The sequence below is a fragment of the Ptychodera flava genome, chromosome 16 (assembly GCF_041260155.1).
Source record: "Ptychodera flava strain L36383 chromosome 16, AS_Pfla_20210202, whole genome shotgun sequence".
Classification (NCBI taxonomy): Eukaryota; Metazoa; Hemichordata; class Enteropneusta; family Ptychoderidae; genus Ptychodera; species Ptychodera flava.
In genome coordinates this window covers 18,283,067-18,303,350 of record NC_091943.1, presented here as the reverse complement: position 1 = coordinate 18,303,350, position 20,284 = coordinate 18,283,067, and the positions used below count along the sequence as shown (strand labels likewise).

At 36.7% G+C, this 20,284-nt stretch overlaps 1 protein-coding gene across 1 annotated transcript; it reads left to right on the top strand.

Moving 5' to 3' along the window:
- The first annotated feature begins 9,193 nt into the window (after positions 1–9,193).
- LOC139114187 (nipped-B-like protein A) lies at positions 9,194–14,913 on the top strand. Its single transcript, XM_070675766.1, has 4 exons — positions 9,194–9,220; positions 9,763–9,930; positions 10,419–10,559; positions 12,258–14,913. Exons 2-4 carry the CDS (start codon positions 9,817–9,819, stop codon positions 12,633–12,635), a joined length of 633 nt encoding a protein of 210 aa, XP_070531867.1. The 5' UTR covers positions 9,194–9,220; positions 9,763–9,816; the 3' UTR covers positions 12,636–14,913.
- The last annotated feature ends 5,371 nt before the right edge of the window (positions 14,914–20,284 follow it).

Sequence of the window (20,284 nt, the reverse complement as noted above, 5' to 3'; positions counted from 1 at the left end):
CCATTAATGCCACCAAAGAAGAACAGAGTCGGAGACTTAAAAGTGAAGTCGTGCAAATCATAACTTCAACGTTCGATGTTTCCGAGCTGACCACTATACAGATGTGCTGATCACATGATCTTGTCAGGTGACTGTGCTCATTATTAGGGAGTCGAAATTCCGATTGAGATGTTAGTCCATACCTGACCCTATTTTCTTTAGCTGTGCAAGCTAGCGGTAGAAATGGGGCAGGGGACCAGACAGGGTCTCGGTGACCCAGCTTGTCTGTTGGGCGGTGGCGCTACACTTGCGCCCGGAGAAGAGTCTGGGAAATTCCTATTCAATCAATTATTGTTTGACAGAAAAAACGTCAGCCTCTGATTGGCCACAGCCCTTTATGACGTTGGTCCTGACCCCTAAAAAATACAAAAAATGTTTTGCCTGAATCGGTAGAAAGGATAGCTAGCTATAACCACAAGAGCGTGGCTCGTGGCTTCGCGAAGCCGTATATGATACAACTACTGAACCCGAGCAATTGTGGCAGCCATAAATGCTCACCAACAATTTCAACAGACAGTTTTGCGCTCCAAAATCCGCACGACAGCCCAATAAACTGGGTCGATCGATGGCCAAATAAACATACTCCATCATTAATCACACTAACGCCCAAAATCTTACCGTTAAAGCGATTTTTCGAAGACCTGCGAGCCACTCCACCGCCTCTGAAACGACGACCTGTCTTCCGGGAGTCAATGATCATGACCCACCAAACCCCTGTTTCTGATTGGACGACAACTCCAGGTGACGTAAATTTAAAAAGTCATTAAGCTGTCACTTCTCTGAGCCCAAACCTCTGTCTGGTTGTATCATACAGGGGCTTCGGGAACCAACGAGACACGTACCTGTGGCTATAACGTCCTTGCAACTTGATAAAGCTCGATCTGCCTGAATTTTGCCTGAAAAGGGACTTGAATTTGACTCAGCGAACTCAAAGACTGGCATAAGTCTATCTGAAAGTTCTCATGACCTCGGTCGTGACCGGACAACTTCAAAAATGGCAAAAACTGAAGAAATAGATAATCCCTTTTGCAGATAAAGTTCAGGCAGATCGGGTTTTAACAAAATTTCGTCTCGTGTCTGACGCAACACAAATGACACTCATGCTGAATCAACACAGGAACAAGCGACATACAAGGTAATGACTTCTAAATATTAGCTATACTTAATATGTGTATGTGAGATTATATATATATATATATATATATATATATATATATATATATATATATATATATATATATATATATATATATATATATGAAAAAACGTTGAACAGGAGCGCGCTGACATTCTGATTATTTCGTATAGGCTTAGACTGATGTATTTCTTTTCACATTATCAAGTCTTAATCTAGTTCCTAATCGCACAACTTCTGTCATGTATGTATGGTGACCCATGATTCTCTTTGGTCTGCGTCCATGCATCTTGACCAGTATGCAAAGAATTATTTTCTATTATTATTTGGATGACCTTTGACCTACTTTCATGTTCGTCAATAACTATAAGGGATAGAGTTTTGGTCTTATTGGATGACGACCAGTGAGAGAGCATTTTGCCTCTCCAAAATTTTGGATAACCTTTGATCTACTCTCATGTAACTCAACAACTACAACAGCTAGAAGTTTTTGAATATTAACCATCATGTTGTTAATTATTTTCCTCAAAATTTTTGCATGACGTGTGACCTACTTTCCTGTGTCTCTTCAACTGCAACAGGTACAGGTAAGATCTTAATAGAACATTAGCAGCTACTCGAGCTTATCACTTTCACAACAAGCACACCTCATTAATTACGAACATATCTAATTAAAGACTGAGGAGTAGAATTAGCAAAAAAAATTCTGAGCGAACTAATTCGCGGTACCTTTATTACAATTACTTTGTTCGTGTAAATCAATGATTGGAATCTTCAAAGCATTGACTACACGAGACGTTCAAAGTTCGTTCTATAGGTACTATGTAGACTTTGTTGCTCGATAGACAAGCTTGATAGGTGCCAATGCTACAGATACCGTACGCTTCTTCCATTGTCTAGTTGGGGTACTAGTTAGTCATTTTGTACTGTCTTTTCCTTTGTATTCTTCAATTAAATTCATTGTTCGTAATATAATTCAAATATATCTTGTTTTTTCCAGACTTGGTAAACATTTCTCCTAAATTGAGATGTTCTGGATTTAATTAATAATTTTACTGTTGCCGATGACCGCAAGGTGTATAAACCTCTGTGTGTGTTAGATAAACACTACCTTCCTAACACCTTATATACGATTTTGCAAGCAACAGCCGCTCATTTATTTTGGGTTTAGCTCATTTACTCCTTTCCAACTTTTGAGAGGTTAAAAAAATGAGAAAACAAGGGAATCCTACAGAATTACATTTTTTATAGGGTTAAATTCCAAATGTCTATTTCCTCTGATCCTGGGCATTAAAAATCAATTTTCGCCCACTTTGAATTGAGAATTTGAGCGGTTTAGGTTACTTTTGTCAAATGAGTCTTGAAATTTTGCAAAAGTCATCACCATTTATTGCATTAACAAATAACTTTAAAAAAATCTTGCTTTCTTTTTGGAAAAATATATTTTTTTTGCATACTGCATCACAATACTGCCTTCACCATTATAAAATTAATTATTTCATATCATACTCATTATTTTGGACTTTACCAGCATATTATTTTCATGAAAACCTGACTTCAGGTGATTTTAGTCAGGTGTTTTCAGGCGAAAACAACTGACTGAAGCCAAGGTAGGAGTAATTTTTATATTCTGTCATGCTAACTTCAGGTGATTTTAGTCAGGTGTTTTCAGGCGAAGACAACTGACTGAAGCCAAGGTAGGAGTAATTTTTATATTCTGTCATGCTAACTTCAGGTGATTTTAGTCAGGTGTTTTCAGGCGAAAACAACTGACTGAAGCCAAGGTAGGGGTAATTTTTATATTCTGTCATGCTAACTTCAGGTGATTTTAGTCAGGTGTTTTCAGGCGAAAACAACTGACTGAAGCCAAGGTAGGGGTAATTTTTATATTCTGTCATGCTAACTTCAGGTGATTTTAGTCAGGTGTTTTCAGGCGAAAACAACTGACTGAAGCCAAGGTAGGGGTTATTTTTATATTCTGTCATGCTAACTTCAGGTGATTTTAGTCAGGTGTTTTCAGGCGAAGACAACTGACTGAAGCCAAGGTAGGAGTAATTTTTATATTCTGTCATGCTAACTTCAGGTGATTTTAGTCAGGTGTTTTCAGGCGAAAACAACTGACTGAAGCCAAGGTAGGGTTATTTTTATATTCTGTCATGCTAACTTCAGGTGATTTTAGTCAGGTGTTTTCAGGCGAAAACAACTGACTGAAGCCAAGGTAGGGGTAATTTTTATATTCTGTCATGCTAACTTCAGGTGATTTTAGTCAGGTGTTTTCAGGCGAAAACAACCGAGTGAAGCCAAGGTAGGTGTAATTTTTATATTCTGTCATGCCAACTTCAGGTGATTTTAGTCAGGTGTTTTCAGGCGAAAACAACTGACTGAAGCCAAGGTAGGTGTAATTTTTATATTCTGTCATGCCAACTTCAGGTGATTTTAGTCAGGTGTTTTCAGGCGAAAACAACTGATTGAAGCCAAGGTAGGGGTAATTTTTGTATTTTGTCATGCTGACTTCATGTGCTTCTTGTCAGGTGTTTTGAGGCGAAAAAAACAGACTACGGCCGAAGTCTAGGGTGTAGATTCTGGTGACACCAGATCCTTCACATGTCATGTTGAAAACACTGGTCTCTAGTTAAGATAGAACGCACCTCGGGGACAGAAATTCAGGCCTTCAAATTTTATCAATTTTCTTCTGACCAACCACTTGTGGGGGCTCATTTTGAAGCTCTTGGCGAAAGAAAAGTTTTCACCATCTTAGTTTTTTGAAAATCGAAAATTTTATTATTTCTCATAGAGTTAACACAGGGATGGCAGCCATTTTGGATTTCAAATATCGAGAAATAGCAAGTTATTTGTCTCTCTAGTACAAAAGTTTGCACGGTGACCCCGGATTTTTATTCTTGCTTTGGTAAGAGAATGGTTGAAAGTTTCTGAGGAAAGTTTGAGCAAAAGTTTAAGTCTTTCACTTTCGGGGTGCATATTACCTAAAATGAGTGTCTTTGGCAAAAAAAGTAACTAAAAACTGAGGCACCTTAATGATTTATGAAAAAATTTGTTTTATATTTTTTTTAATTTCCTTGATAAATTTTGGTTGAAAATAAGTGGTATAATCCTGTTTCAATATTGTGTAGGTAGAGAAAACTAATTTTTATCGATAGGCTATCTTTCTGTGTAAGTGAAAGTTAAAATAAAACTGTTGAATGCTTATCAGATGTAGAAGGGTAGGTGCTTGGTCAGTTTGGTTACTTCTTTCATTGTATGCATTTGAATTTTAACGTATGGATATTATTTTGACTGGAATAACAAAACTGAAAACACTGTTACCTTTTATGAACATTTTATTCTGAAAAATACAATTACAGTTACATAGCAAGGACATTACATGGGGCCCGGGGGCACCGACGTCCTTTGTACCTCCTTACTGTTTATTAATTGCCATAAATGTGAAATTTGGCAAAAAGTCAAATTGTTTTGACATAAATGAAAGTTATTTGAACTGGTTGGTTACTGCTCCAGCATAAGTTCAAGTGTGGATTCTAAGTATCAACAACCTCGATATGAACCATTGACTAAAAAACATTTGCTTGTTACACTCACCACACTTGTACTTAGTATTTGGAGTGTACACCTATCTACAATACAATGATAAAAAGTTTGGACTCTGTAGTCAACAGTGCATCTTTAATGTATGAGACTAAATAAGCTTACCCCTCAAGTATGTATAGGCCAAAAACAATATTTAATTTTGAATTATCTAGTGCAGGGAAGGACATACAATATGGTGAAAAGCAAACTAAATATAAAAACTGAATATACAATTATATGGAAATGTTGTTTTACAGTCATGAGCATCTGGTGTGCCGAGAGACAAATATTAAAATTGGACAGTATCATCCTGACCAGAGTTTGTCTGACTGGTTGTTTCCTTCTGATTTTCTGACACGGTGATAGGTACAAAATATTATGCTATTCACGATAGTTATACGACATAGCTTGCATTTTGTTCACAGTAGAACTGAGTTTTACATGTAAGATAACTTTCTCGTAAACTGTAAATTCTGGCTTCTGGCAGCTCAAACGTCACAATACTACATTTTTTGATATGATATGGAGTGATTTGCACACATGCAGTGACAGTCGATATATTCATAGTACGAGAGTCTACTGTACATTAAAGCATAGTGATGTTGACAACTACATGCATGCCAGTGCACGATTTCAAAGTAGCCAGGAGGAAATTCTAATGGTCTTTTAGTGGAAATATAAGTATTAAACGACAGTGAAACAAACAACATTAGTTATCGTGACCTTGCTAAAGTGCAATCTCGGATCGTGTATGATCTGATGATCATGCCAAATTACCATGTCGGATTATGCCGTGATTCGGAAGTGCGCGTACTTCCTTAGTAAATCGGTCAACATAAAACTTTAAAAGCACACACTTTAGCGATCGTTGTCAAAAACGATGTCAAAATCAATGCACAACTGTCGAAATTACCCAAAATAAGCAACCGAAAACTAAAAGTTATCGCTGTGTCGAAAGGACAGTACATCAACATAAAAAGACGCTAGTTTGTTATAACATGGAGGCCGGAGGTAGAAGGACAGAGCATTCCTTCGCTCTCACCCAGCTATTAGTACGGGCCGCCGGTGGGATTGCCTCACTATTAAAAGCAATGGATTCGCCGGTACTGGGGAGTACCAAGTACGGAGGCCATCATTCTTCAGTCTATCGAAGGAGCATTTCGTGCCAAAAAATACATGACAGCAATCAAATATACGCTAAAACCTTTAAAACGTCAAAATTCGCAACTGACCGAGAAACATGATGGCGTCGGTTTGATTTTTCAAAGTCCTTGAACAGAAACAACGCTAACTTGTTATGTGCGCATGCGCATATTAAGGGGAGACCCATTTGATTTCGGGGGGGGGTATGCAGGAAGTGGGTATGGGAACTTTTCTTTGTTAGAGAGACAGCATTTTTTTATTTCTACAGTCAGACCTGCATCAATTTTTTTTTCAAATGGAGTAGCAGTGCAATTTTTCAAATTTAAGCCAGTGTTTCACATATCACAGGATGTTTTTATTTATTCATTTTACATTCCAACAAATGACAAACAAAATGGAAAGTCTATTGTATATACAACTTTAAATTATAGAACACTTTTTTGGCAAATCAACTGTGATCAGTACTATACCTGCTTTTCTTTAAAACAGTCAATTCCTTTTAAGTTCTCAGGGGAGATGTTATCTTTTGTGGTCAGAGAAACAAGGCTCACACATTGTATTTAATTATATTTGTTGTTCCTCAATTTTCATTGTCAACTTGTAATCTTTCTAACATATTTATATTGAGAGAATAATGTATTGGTTTTAACACTAGTTTATTGACTCCTATCTTGTGTTTTAAATTTTCAAGATTTACAGAAGTCAAATAGTCCCATCTAGATATTGCCTATACCACTGAGATATTGCAACAGAAATCCTGAAACATGATTTCTTGGGTCAGAAAAGGGAAGGAAAACATCGAGTGCACCGAGGTGTAAAGTAGTGAATGCTTATATCATAAGTGCTGGAAAAAAACACATAAGAATTACTTGTGGTAAAAACATTTGCGTGCCTTTGGCAGCATGCCAGCAAAGAATACATGAGAATGAAGTTTCCAAAATTTTGCTCATTTCAACAGCATTGTGACAATTCCTTTTTTATTTCTGTCCGTTATGAGAATATTTTTTTCTCAAGCCATTAGAGGCTTAATTTTTTCTTTAATTTCACCTGGTGACAATTTTTTTTCCTCGAAATCCTCCATACCCCCCCCAGAAATCAAGTGGTTCTCCCCTAAGTGAGCCCTGACCTATACGGGCCAGTGGATTACTTCCTCAGTAGAACTGATATGCCTGCCAGTACCGGTGTTTATCGCCTACGGAGGCCATCATTCTTCAGTCGATCAAAGGCGCCTTTCGTACCAAAAAATACACGACAGCTGCAAAAGTGCATCACTGTCAACTTCATAACTATAGAACACATTGAAATACACAGTGAAACGTTCACAACGTAAAAAATGTGCCCATACCGAGAAACAAGATGGCGTCCGTTTCGATTCTTCAACTCAGATTTTGTCCTACAGTTGTGCGCATGCGCAGACGGTAGCTTTAGCAAAAGTGAGGCAAAATCAAGTACATATAAAATAAAATGGATAAAATATTGTTTAAAAATAATGTAAGGCATGTATCACCAAATTTTGAACATTTCTGACGGTATTTCAACTATACGAACACCCATGCCAAACATCACAATAATCAAATCAGTGGTTTTGAGGAAAAAGTGAAAATAGTGGTTTTCAGAAAAAAGCTAAAAAAGTGACTTTAAAATGATTCAATCAAAAAAAGAAAAAAGACCTTTTGAGATACATGCCCAAGTGACCACCAGACCAAATTTCAGAAAAAGTTACTGAAGTGTTTCTGAGATACCTGCGTCCACAGCATACGGCCCACTATGTTGGCCATATTGGGCCGCGTCATCACATTAGTACCTTGTGCCCACAGGGCACAAAGTACTAATAAGGTGGTCACACCATTTTTTGAATTCTGGAGAAATTGGCTTGAATCGCATCTTCATGTACCGTTTCAGGTATTCCTTAGTTGCATATTTTGGATAGGGTCACACGTTACAGCTACTGTGCCTTTAAAAAAAATTATGAAAATAAATAGGAAAAAAGTTAAAAATTACCACTTAAAAAGAATCAAGGCAATGTTGCTATAACTTTATCACGGCTAAACAGGCTCAACTAAAGTCACCTACAAGATGATCATGGTAGTGTCATGGTAGTTATCAGACAAGTTCTTGACTTTAAGATCATTTTCAAGTTTAACCCTTTCACCCCCAGTTCCCTGTATACAGGTCCAACTTTACCATAGAAAACAATGGATGTGGGACAAACCATGGTGGTGAAAGGGGTAATATAATCTTTACATAAATTTACCCCATTCTCACTTGGAACAACACCACTACACTTGTAATCTGTTGTAGGATTGATCTGATATCTATTACACAGCAAGTTACAATATACATAATGTATGTACTAAAAGGACACTAAACTTTTTGAACCTATGTTCCCTTATGGATCATAAAGAGTAAAATTGAAGTCCCTGCCTTTCTGCTCTAGTTTGTGCACAAGATGGACATCACATAAATAGATAGTCAGCTAATACAGTACCTTTCAAAGCAATTATGAAGCAGTGTCTTCTGAATCGTTGAAATTGTTTGTGTTGAAGGTTAATAACAGCCTTGTGACAAGATTGTCGTATTTGTAGGTGTTATTTTCAATGGCAATGCACGATCGGCCACACTGTAACGCTGCCACAGTAGTTGATCCTGTTGTTGCAAGGGAAAACAGATATATTAGATGAAAATATGAAATGAGTCAGGTGCTCGAATTGAAACATACAATATACATGTATGTATTTTACTGACAAACTATGAAATTTCATTGCTGTGATTTCTCAAAGTCCATAGTTACACTTTAAAGGAGACTTTAACCAAGGCTGATTTTTAAATATGTGCTAGCTATGGGGTATGTTATTCAAGAGACTATTTATAACATGCCCAATTTTTAACGAAAATGGCTAAAAATTGTAGCAGAAGTTGTATTCTAGGGCTTCATCAACTTCATGGATATTGATTCATGGGAAAAAAAGCCAAGCTTGGCACATTCATCACGTGATATTACAGGACCATTTCCCAACGTGTATTGCCTTGTTCGTTTGCTCACACACAAGAGCACATACCCTGGCGTTACTGGGACTATGAATGGATGAAATGCCATACCCATTGGAAAATGGTCCCTTCTTTACACAAGATAAAAGTGCATAGCTTAGCGCTTTTTCCCATAAATATATTCATGAAGTTGATGATGGGGGAACCCCTTTGATTAAGTAGCACACACTTGCTCAACCAAAGTTACGAGTATCTGTTGTACATTTTGGGAATAAACGACAGGAATCTACTTTTCTTTTTGAAGAAAGCAAAGGTCTAATCTGTCTGAAGGTAATGTCAGTAATTTTGAGCACTGTGATCACTTCACTATCTCCACTTTAGTCCATCTTTCTCAGTAATTATACATTGGGAGACTCAGTTGGAATCTCTTAAAACACTCTATATTTAAGCAATAAAGCACACCCAGCGACAGTATACCTCAAGATTTTGACCAGTTCATAACATATATGCACAAGCTATCGCTCGTGCATATATGAATCGAAGTGGTCAAAATTGAGTGGTATACCGTCGCTGGGTGTGATTTATTGCTATTATATCATAACAGTATATTTAATTCTGGCGTGAAACATCAAAAACAGATTTTTGCTCAAACTGAGAGCTCGCACGTATGCTAGCCATGGTATATCGCCAATATACCATGGTTCTTTACACGTCTCAACCAATCAGATCGCTTTATTTGCACCATCAATATACTGGTATGATAAAATATATAATACATGATAAATCAGTGACGATTTCATTGAACGTCAAACAAGGGTTGCATCTGATGTATTTACTGATAAATATCTATATTGTATGCGCTCTTTTTCAAGACTGTTCCTAGCTTGGAAGATATACCTGATTGGGTACAGCCTTGTCTGGAGAAGATGGATGTAGATGCCATAAAGAAAGACATCCCAGAACGATACAAACATAGGTTGCCAGACTCTGCTATTCAGGAATGGAGAAAGTTCTTCGAAAATGTGAAAGACTATGAAAAAGTAAGTGGATTTAAGAATATTGCACAGCAGATCTTGTCTTTTGTATCTTGGCTTTGTTATCCATTAAATAGGTTCTCATGAAATAGTTATCTCTTGATGTCTCACAATTGCACTGTAAATTGTCATGCAGAGAAGAGCAGTAATGGAGGCTCATTGTCCTTACAAGAAAGTTTCTACACATTTTCAGCCCCTAATTACTCATGTGTATTTCACTTTGTTGGAGTATTTTTAGCTCTGCCATCTGCTGTCAGTGATTTATGTTAAGATTTGCATTTGGTTTGGCAAATGTTTTCATTTTTTGGTCAACAAGTTGTTTTCAATTATCACCCACTTGTCCCGTTGCTTTGAACTTTGGTATGTAGGTTTGTCATTGTGACAGTGAAGCTATATTGGCTGCTGGTCATTTGTTATTACCGGTAATAATACTGTTTCTACTTGAATGGCACTACTACTGGCCTAAACAATTTATGTCGATTTCATTCGATTAGGTTCCAGAGGAAAGACAAAACTGGCCCTTAAAGGAGTTGGCAGATTTCTGCAAACAAAGAAGCCAAGCTAGAGATACTGTACCCCAAGTGTCAGAGGAAGTTGAAGCTGTCATCAAACGTCACATTCAGGATGATACGCATGTACGTTTCAATTTAATATTTTGTACTAATATTAGAAATAAATGGGAGTACGCCAAGTATTCTTAAGAGTCTATGACATGCCCCATTCAACAAGTAAAATCATTCTTTTGGGTATTTAGGTCCCTTGGCTGAGTTTCTGACAGGGAACAATATAAACTTTGTAAGGGATGTCATAGACCCTTTAAATTGGACAAGAGTTGTCAGCATTTGAAGCCTCAATAGTCAATCCCAAGCATTGCAGTCCACCTAGTACTTATCAAATCCTGGTGCATTATGTTCACATTAAAATCATTAATCCTGCAAGTTATGTTTGTTGCAAAAACTTTGCTGTTATATCACAGTTGTTCATTATGGTTATTCTTACATAATATTACATATTGTGTACTCTTTGGGACTCTGGAAAATGGCAGGAGCTATGATGACTTGCAGGCAACAAGCGTCCTTGCAATTGAAGCATGCTTCTATGTCAAACTTTCTCTCTGGGTGTTGCAAGTTTAACAGGAATAATAATCTCAGCAAATTGGTAGGACTCATTCATATAGATTGATGGGGTATGTTTGAGTGGGAGTGGTGACTCTGAGATCTACAGAATTCCACATATTTCATTGCAGTATATTTTCTGGAGCCAAATTTTGAATTTCACGCATTATATATAGCCTTTGCAGAACTGCAGTTAGATGAAAGAGTAATGGCGTTCTTCACTTGACTTGCTGTTAAACTCAATACTTAATTCTGAGGCGGAATATAGTTGAGATAAATTTCTGTGGTTTATTCTCCAAATTCAGAACAAATTTATTTTGTTTCTTTCTCATTGGCTGTAGAACAAACAGTTGCATTACATGTTTCTTTGCCATCAAACCTTAAAGGGACATAAGCTGTAACTTGTGGCAAGTTTTTCAGTATTCTGCTTCTGTATATCAACTACCGTGTTTGACCCTAATCCGTTTGTCCTGCTGACATTTCGAGTATTCTTTTTGTCAACACAGCTTGTATGTGTGTAGTGATCATTGTTTATTGTTTACAAATGAACTCTAGTCCGGACTTGAATACAATTTTGAACAATAACAATGTAGATTATACTCATATAGGTTGTGTTGATATGCTAAATACTTGGCATTAAATTATGTACAGTTTAGGGATTCAATGCAGAAAGTGTAGGGAAAACCACAAAACAAAAATTCTGAAAAAATAGCCAAAAGATACAGCCTATGGAGCTTTTTAAGTTTAGCTAACTTGCCAAACACGCAGACCAAATAAACAGTTACACAAACATTCATATGGTAGAATGATTGACATCAAATTTATGCATATTAAGTCAATGCCAGCATGCCTTTTGATTGGGCAGGTTGCTAAAGTCAGTGTAAAAGTGTCTTAATTTGTTCTGTGTGTGGAGAATAAACCACATAAATTTAATGTCAATGTTATTCACAGTCAGTCTGACCAAGTTTTTTTATATTGTACTGTATCACTTAAGTTAAAGCTATTTTTCAGGATGTATGTATGTGAAGTGACCTCTTCAAGTTCCATAGCAACACATGTGAACAAAAGCTACAATCCTTTTTAAATACCCCTTTGGCCATTTTAACTGGAAGCATACTAGTTTTTCTCAGATGATGCACTGCCTGGAACCTGTAATCTCAAAAAATAAATGAAAACAGTATTCACACTTTTTAAATCAATTAATTTGTATTTTCTCAGATAACTATTGGAAAACAAGGAAGGCAGTACAGAAACATTGACAGAGTTGATGATTTCTCATCAATACAAGTTGATGATTTTGTGGCATTGTATTGTCCCGAATACAATGAAATCCCACAGCTAGGCCAAGTGAAGTCCAGGACAGCTACATCATTTAAGGTTCACTGGTATCAAGGATCCTGGGATACTGCCTGGAAACCATGGTATACCAAGGCAGGAAGAAGGAGAGTGCCCTGGGAGGATATGCAGGAAATGGAGTCTGCCATAATGTGGGGATTCAAACTGACCACCAGGAAGATGTTGAAAAAACAAACAAAGGAAATACTGAGGGCAAAATATGAAGAACTAATGAAAGCAAGGGACTGTGAAACATGTTAATGTTATTTAGGCAAGCAAATAGATAGTGTACATGATAGTGTAATGATAGTGTACATATTGTCACTCACATTCTTTTCACTGGTGTACATCCCTGAATTTTATTTGTGTCATCACATCATGAAAATACCACTCACAGTCTTGGATTATATTGAACCGAACTCAGATCATCAAGCTTTAACCAAAGCACCTGCAGGTATGTTTTGCTCAAAACATTTGTAGGATATTTTCTAGCCACACCTGCATGACATAGCCTTATGGCATTGATACATTTTAGTACATAGTGTCTCATTACAACAGCTCAACTGTAAAACATATTATTAGCTCACATCTGGTATACCAATGTGAGGTTATCGTATAAGCTGAATCAGTTCATTTGCGTCCGATTTGCATGTCTGTATGTAAGTATGTATGTATGTCTGTCCACATCAAAAACACCAAAACCGCAGCACCTACTGTCTTAGTATTTGGTGTACAGGTGCACCTAGGGATGGAGATGTGAATTTGTTCAAATGAACGTGTCAGTGTCAAAATTATGCAAATGACGAGAAAAAGAAAAAACACTGCAAATTGCTAAAACTCTGTAACCGTTGGTAGATTGGGTTGAAACTTGGTGTGCAGGTTCCTTCAGGTATTTTTAATTAGGTCTTTAATATTTGGGATGAAATTTGCATGTTTCTATTTTTGGGGTATTTTTTTCAGCTTTTAGTCAAAAATGTTTTTCTCTGAAAACACTCATCTGATTGCTTTGAAAGTTGGTATACATGTTCCTCAGGATAACCTCAGTCAATTTTATACAAATTTAATTGAAATTTTCATATTTGTAATTTTGGGGCAATTTTCCGAATTTTTGGTCAAAAATTTTTTTATTCAAAAAGTACTAATCTGATAGCTTTGATATTTAGTATACAGGTTCCTCAGATTGATCAAAATCAGTTTTATGAATATTGTGAAGATATCTTGAATTTCGTATTTTTGCTGAATTTTTGGGTTATTTTTCTCATTTTAAGTAAAACTTATTCTTCTCTGAAACAGCTAGCCTGATTGCTCTCAAATTTTGATTGGATGTTTGCAAGGGTGTTACCCTTCTAATTGTTGAAATTACGACAAAATTGGAAATATTACTGTTTTGGGGCAATTTTTGTCATTTTTGGTCAAAAAATCTTCAAAAATATTTTCTTTTTAAAGCCCCTGGACGGACAGCGTTTATATTTGGTGTACAGATGTCCAGGGATGACAATAGTTAGATATGTGGAAATTGTTTTGAAATATACAAAGTTGTATTTTTAAGATAATTTTGTCATTTTTGGTCAAGAAAACTTGTTCTCAAAATTACTTGTTTGATAGCTTTGTAATTTGGTACAGAAGTCCCGAGGTATGTTATTAGATAAATTTTCTGGTCAAAGTGTTGGGAAACCCCCAAATGTTTATATTTTAGGTAATTTTAACAGTTCGTGACCTTAATGACCTACACCAACCCAGGATATGTTGTGAGAGAGTTTTGAAGGCTTTGAACATAATTTTGTCATATTTAATATCAATTTGTAGTAAAATTTGATCCAGAAAACAAAGCTGAGGTAAATTTTTTCATTGCGAACCAATTTTTACAACTTGTGCATGTAAGACACACAAGAACTGATGAGAAATTTGGATCCAGGATAATTCCAGGTTGTAAATACATTTCCCGCCAGCTGGTCTTATGTAAGGGGGTGAACATTTGATATTCAGGAGGGGGTAAGGGCTAGAAGATTGATGAGGTAGCATTACTTTTTACCAGATCCCTTGTACATTTTTTCCCACTCTTTATTTTTTCCCCAATCTCCCACCTTTTCTGTTTGTCAAGCTTCCCTGGCTAATTTTTTTGTTGACATTTGCTTTATGTATGTAGGATCTGCTTGTCCCATTGCTATAGAAGTTGATATGCATGTTCCTAAAGATGACCTCCAGTACCTAAGTTGCTGACCTTATTTGCTTTTGTCATTCTTGTTTTTCTGGTTTAAATATTTCTTGAATTTACCAATTCAAACCGAATGTGAGCACACTGTCCTTGACGGTATTTTTAATTTAAGGAAAGTGATGTGTAATAAATTTGAAATGAGACAAATGAAAGACTGAGACAAATGAAAGACTAGTTTCAATACTGTTCTGAATTATGAGAAATGACCATAAGTCATACCTACCCAACCAAACTACCCAGTGTCATTAGAGACTGTCATCTGCTATTTCAGTCCACAGGGGCTTGTCAATGGCCAATGAACAGATAATAAAGAATATAAACCTATTTCGTTGTGTACCAGCCTTTTCCTTGTTTACTTCTCTCAGCCTGTACCTAGCTCTGTTTGTCAGGATTGACGGTAAAGTGTTAACTATGTATTCAGTATATAAAGTGCACTCCACGGTAACCTCTGGCATGCCACACGATGACCTCATAAGACGTTTAGTGTGCAACAGTGTGAAGGTCAAGGCAAAATCCAACAACGGTTCACAATAGAGGGCGCACTGCATACTGCATACATTACAGTAATTAACACTGTACCATGATCATGGCTTACAGAGCCCCTGTGGTCAGTCTTATTTACTAGCTACAGTTTTTTATCAAAATTTTTGCCTAAATCTTAAAACAAATTGACTAGGATATATTTTATAAAGGCGTCAGAAATTTACTTTGGTGCTCAAAGGGTTAAAGGGTAGCAGTTGACAATTCAATAAATCTAGACTTTCAGTTTGTCGCTTTCGCCTGAAAACATTTTACTAAAGGCTACCAGTTGACAGTGTTCCAATGGCTAGACTCTTGAGTCAGTTGCTTTCGCCTGAAAACATTTTACTTAAGGCTACCAGTTGACAGTGTTCCAATGGCTAGACTCTTGAGTCAGTTGCTTTCGCCTGAAAACATTTTACTAAAGGCTACCAGTTGACAGTGTTCCAATGGCTAGACTCTTGAGTCAGTCGCTTTCGCCTGAAAACATTTTACTAAAGGCTACCAGTTGACAGTGTTCCAATGGCTAGACTCTTGAGTCAGTTGCTTTCGCCTGAAAACATTTTACTAAAGGCTACCAGTTGACAGTGTTCCTATGGCTAGACTCTTGAGTCAGTTGCTTTCGCCTGAAAACATTTTACTAAAGGCTACCAGTTGACAGTGTTCCAATGGCTAGACTCTTGAGTCAGTTGCTTTCGCCTGAAAACATTTTACTAAAGGCTACCAGTTGACAGTGTTCCAATGGCTAGACTCTTGAGTCAGTTGCTTTCGCCTGAAAACATTTTACTAAAGGCTACCAGTTGACAGTGTTCCTATGGCTAGACTCTTGAGTCAGTTGCTTTCGCCTGAAAACATTTACTAAAGGCTACCTGTTGATGGTTTACATTTTATTTTGATTTTGAATGCAATCAAAATAAATTATGTGGAATATTTTTATGGAGTGTGCATGTTTTAAATAAAAACCTATGGCTAAATTTAAAAAATGATTGTTGATGTGCATTATTTCATTTTACTACACATATTATCCTAAAATGAGAAACATATTCATACATTTTTATAAAATTAAAGAATGAACCACACTGGAATCATTTTTTTTAACCTCGGCATACTAGATACTGCCCAACGCAATAATTGAGCAATTTTCTTCTCCATTTGTAGATTTTTATATTAAGGTTTTATAAATTCAATGATGAAAAATGCTCCATAGAGAAGATGCCTTCCAACCTTGATTTTAGGTTATAAAAAAGTCATGACTTGAGACAGGTATTTCAAAAACTATAATTTTATTGTAAACTATTCTACTTATGGAAAAAACTTGAAATTGAAAGATTTACTGAATTGCCATCCTCAAAATGAAGTTTAATGCTATGTTTTCAGACATTTTAATTTTTGCAGTTGAAAAAAGGAGACTATTCTCTTCCATGGTAAGAAACACAAGTTTTCACATGTCCAAAGTTTTGTTTTTCCCTTCTAATTCGCCAAAAATTGGTCTTGACATTGTTCATTTTTTAGATTTCTTAAAATGAGCAAAACCCAAAATAAATGAGCGGGTGTTAAGCTAAGTGAGACATAAAAGTCCCCGATTGTCGGCCATAATTTCAAAGTAGCGGATATCTACAGGTAAAACATAAGTTTTAATGTTTTAATGTTTTAATGGAATTTAAAATTAGAAATGCTCAAAGACATAAAAAAGTGAGTGAGTTTAACAAGTTTCGTAAACCAAACAGAGCGTTTTGCTATGGTGAGACTTTTTACCCACGATGCCTTTCATTATTATGTAATTTGGCTCTCTCCAGCACAAGACAATAGATATTTCAGGTAGCGAGGATGGGACTAAAGATATTTTATGTTGCAAAGTTACATCACGCTTGGGCCTTGGTAACGCTGATTGCAGCTTTAATTGGAAAGTATTATCGGACACCACTTTTTATTTGATTTTATTTTACTTTTTAATTACTTTATTTATTTTACTGTTATCATTATACATTACTTTTTCTTCAGTTTGAGGGATTCGTAACTTTATAACTACTGTCTCCCAAATAAGAATAGGACAACATTTACAAAAATAAATTCCAAAGGCATCGGTTTAAGCTTATTTCAAGTTGTAAATATTGTGGGTGGAGTTTTTAGGAGCAGCGATCCAACCAAATTCGATGAAATTTAACAAATGAAATTTTTTGCACGTAATAGAATTCTCAGGAATCTCAGTCCCCCAACTGGTATCGTCATCTCCCCGGAACAAAAGCTCAAACTTGATGGCTAACGGCCAAAAACTAAAAAAAAAGCTTGCCTCCCCGCCTGCTGATCGTCAAGAAATCCCTTGTAAACATATTTATATTTGTTCAAGAACAGTTTTCCAAGTTTAGCCACCTAAACAAATGTTAGGGCGCCGCCAGTAGCCAATAAAAATGAAATCTCCCGTGATTCCCATGTCTCGTGAATGAAAAGTGTGTAGAGTCCGCCAATTGGGCATTGGAATGCAAGAGAAAGCAGATGTGCTTTTATTTAGGGGCTATTATATATTATTGCCTGAATACATGGTTTTATGTGCCCAAGAGCAGGTGGCAATTTGCCCGACGCCAGGAGGGCAAATTGTCTCCTGCTGCGAAGGCACATAAACCCATGTATTCAGGCAATAATATTTTTATTACATGCCTCTTCACAGTTAATGCTATATGACATTTAGTTACATGCAGGGCATTTTCAAACAATTTTACCATTATTGACCACCATCAAACAGATTTTCACGAAAGTCAAAATATCAGTGCGCGCATGGATATTTTACATCCAGCGTTAAGCGTCTACTTTGACATCGAAAACATCGAAAGGCTTCACTGGACCGGGTAACCATGGAAACCGGTCAGTACATCGTTCACCGGCCCGCTAACATCCCGGATGTTCCTATTCAAATCAATACACTGATTTGCACTCACATCGAGGCATGTAATAAAGCTTAGGCTTTACAGTTCATGCTTTAATATATGACTTGCAAGTGTCCAAAACGCCGAAATGGGAGAACTCTAAAGGCACCGCACAGAGGTAAACTGGGCAAGCATGGAAACCACTCCTCTTCTCTACATTTAAAGAAAACTCTGGAAACCTGAGTCCAAATACGAATGCTAGATATGCTTACAATGTGATGTCGGGCATGAAATAAACTTGACAAAATAGCAACACAGAAGAAAAGTTGATGAACGCTAGAATGAATACACAGCTGTGCTGCAATGCATAATATTTACGGTTAGATTCACAAATACTTGGTAGGGGTCGGCCGTAGAAATAGCGATTGAAATCTTATTTGTTTCAGGACCGATTAAATACTCTCAAAAATTGAAATTCCAACCTTTTACATCATCAAAATTTTTCAGGCCCCGCAAATGAAAAATATTATATGGCCAAATATTTATCACGCAAACACTTTTAAACAAAGTTTTGATATATTTTTTATACTGTTTTTGCTTTATGTGTCTACCTATCGTGTCGAAACATGCGGTATTTAGCTCAATACATTCGTCATTTGTGTACAAAATATATATTGTTGGAAGTTGTAGTTAAGCGAGACATTGAAATGCCGATATCACAATAACACTGCTGCTTTGTTAACGTACGTAAAACATTTCAATATCATTTTTATCGTGATGTTGATATGCAGCAGTGTTGGAAACTGGCCAAAATATTTGCCAGACATCAGGACTGGTAACTTTCAAAACTTGCCTGTCCTGCCAAAAAGTTGCCTGTCCTGAATTTTGACAAATCCATTCATTCAAAAAACACAAAACCATTATGTACTTCAAACTGTAAACAACTTTATTTTCAACATGAGTATTAACTATGATCTTACAAACAAACTGTTCTGAATTCCACTGTTTGAAATGAATTCTAATCCGGACTTGAATACAAAATTTCTACAATAACAATGCTGATAACACTCTGATTAATTAATTAGTTAATTCAAACACACTTTGCCCATATCGCTCAAACAGTTAAAAGGTTTCACGATAGCGGTTTTAACAACGGGGAAACAATTTGTTTTTTAATTTGTCTCCATTTTATGCCACTTTATCGTATAAAACCAAGATGCAATCTGTCATCGAATTGGTACTACAATCAACCAAACTGAAAAGATTGCTGAGCAATACAGAAAACATCATCTGGCAAAGAAAATAAAAAACTGAGAGAGCTGCCATATAAGTAATCAAAGTTTGCGGTATGAAACCGGGGAATGGCTAAACACAGAGAAACAAGATTTATTTTTCGAAGCAGCCCTTCACAACATGCTTTTCAAACACCGGAAAGCAGGCACCAATATCGACCCGAAATCTATTACAAAGTCCACGAAAAATTGACACAAAACTAAAAGTTCGGATAATCGATTTAAATGCCTAAAACAAACTAATCGTTGACAGATAAGTACAACATTTACTGTTAACACAACGAGCACTAGCAACGCTCAAAATATGCCCTAAAACAAAAATCCTAATGAGCGTCCAGAAATTCCTGTCGATGCTGGGTCATGTTATTATAATATGACACCACACACCGGAATGCTCACTATTGAGTCAGTCAATATAGGGCTAACTCTCTCAATAACGAATCTGACTTCTCCTCCTCGAGGATGAAGATGACTTCATCACACAACCAAGCGGATGGGAAACAAAACAAGAGAGCGACTGATGAAGGAACCCCATTTTTGGTTCCGAAACACTGTTAAGACGAATCACTCAATCAACAACCGTTTTACCGGGGACCCAAATCACATGACTCTGATGACAAGGGTCAAAGCACTATCGATTCACCGGTGTCTCGCCATGTATTCCATATAGTCTGGTTCCCTGACCCATTTCCCCGGTAGAGGGCGTGGGGAAATATAGGGTCAGGTACCGGCTAATGTAAACATGGACGCTATTGGGTTAAAATAAACAAGCTGTGATTGGATGAAAGTACCACTTGTAACTTTTACTCATCTTTCTTGGGTTTCGCACTTTCAGGCTCACTTGACACCAACTTCTTGTTTTTACCACAAAGCCGTGGAGGTAGAAAGAAAGACTTTCTACCTCCATGATTTAGCCACTGTGATTTAGCACACCTCTTAATAAGCTTACTTTTAGAACGTCGACATGATGCCTGGCATTTTTCACGAAATTCGGACACCATTCTATCCATCGAAATCAATCGT

Coding starts and splice junctions, on each gene's coding strand:
- LOC139114187 (XM_070675766.1), top strand. CDS start 9,817: ATGGATGTAGATGCCATAAAGAAAGACATCCCAGAACGATACAAACAT. Junction 9,931..10,418: donor ATGTGAAAGACTATGAAAAA/GTAAGTGGATTT, acceptor TCATTCGATTAG/GTTCCAGAGGAAAGACAAAA. Junction 10,560..12,257: donor ACATTCAGGATGATACGCAT/GTACGTTTCAAT, acceptor GTATTTTCTCAG/ATAACTATTGGAAAACAAGG.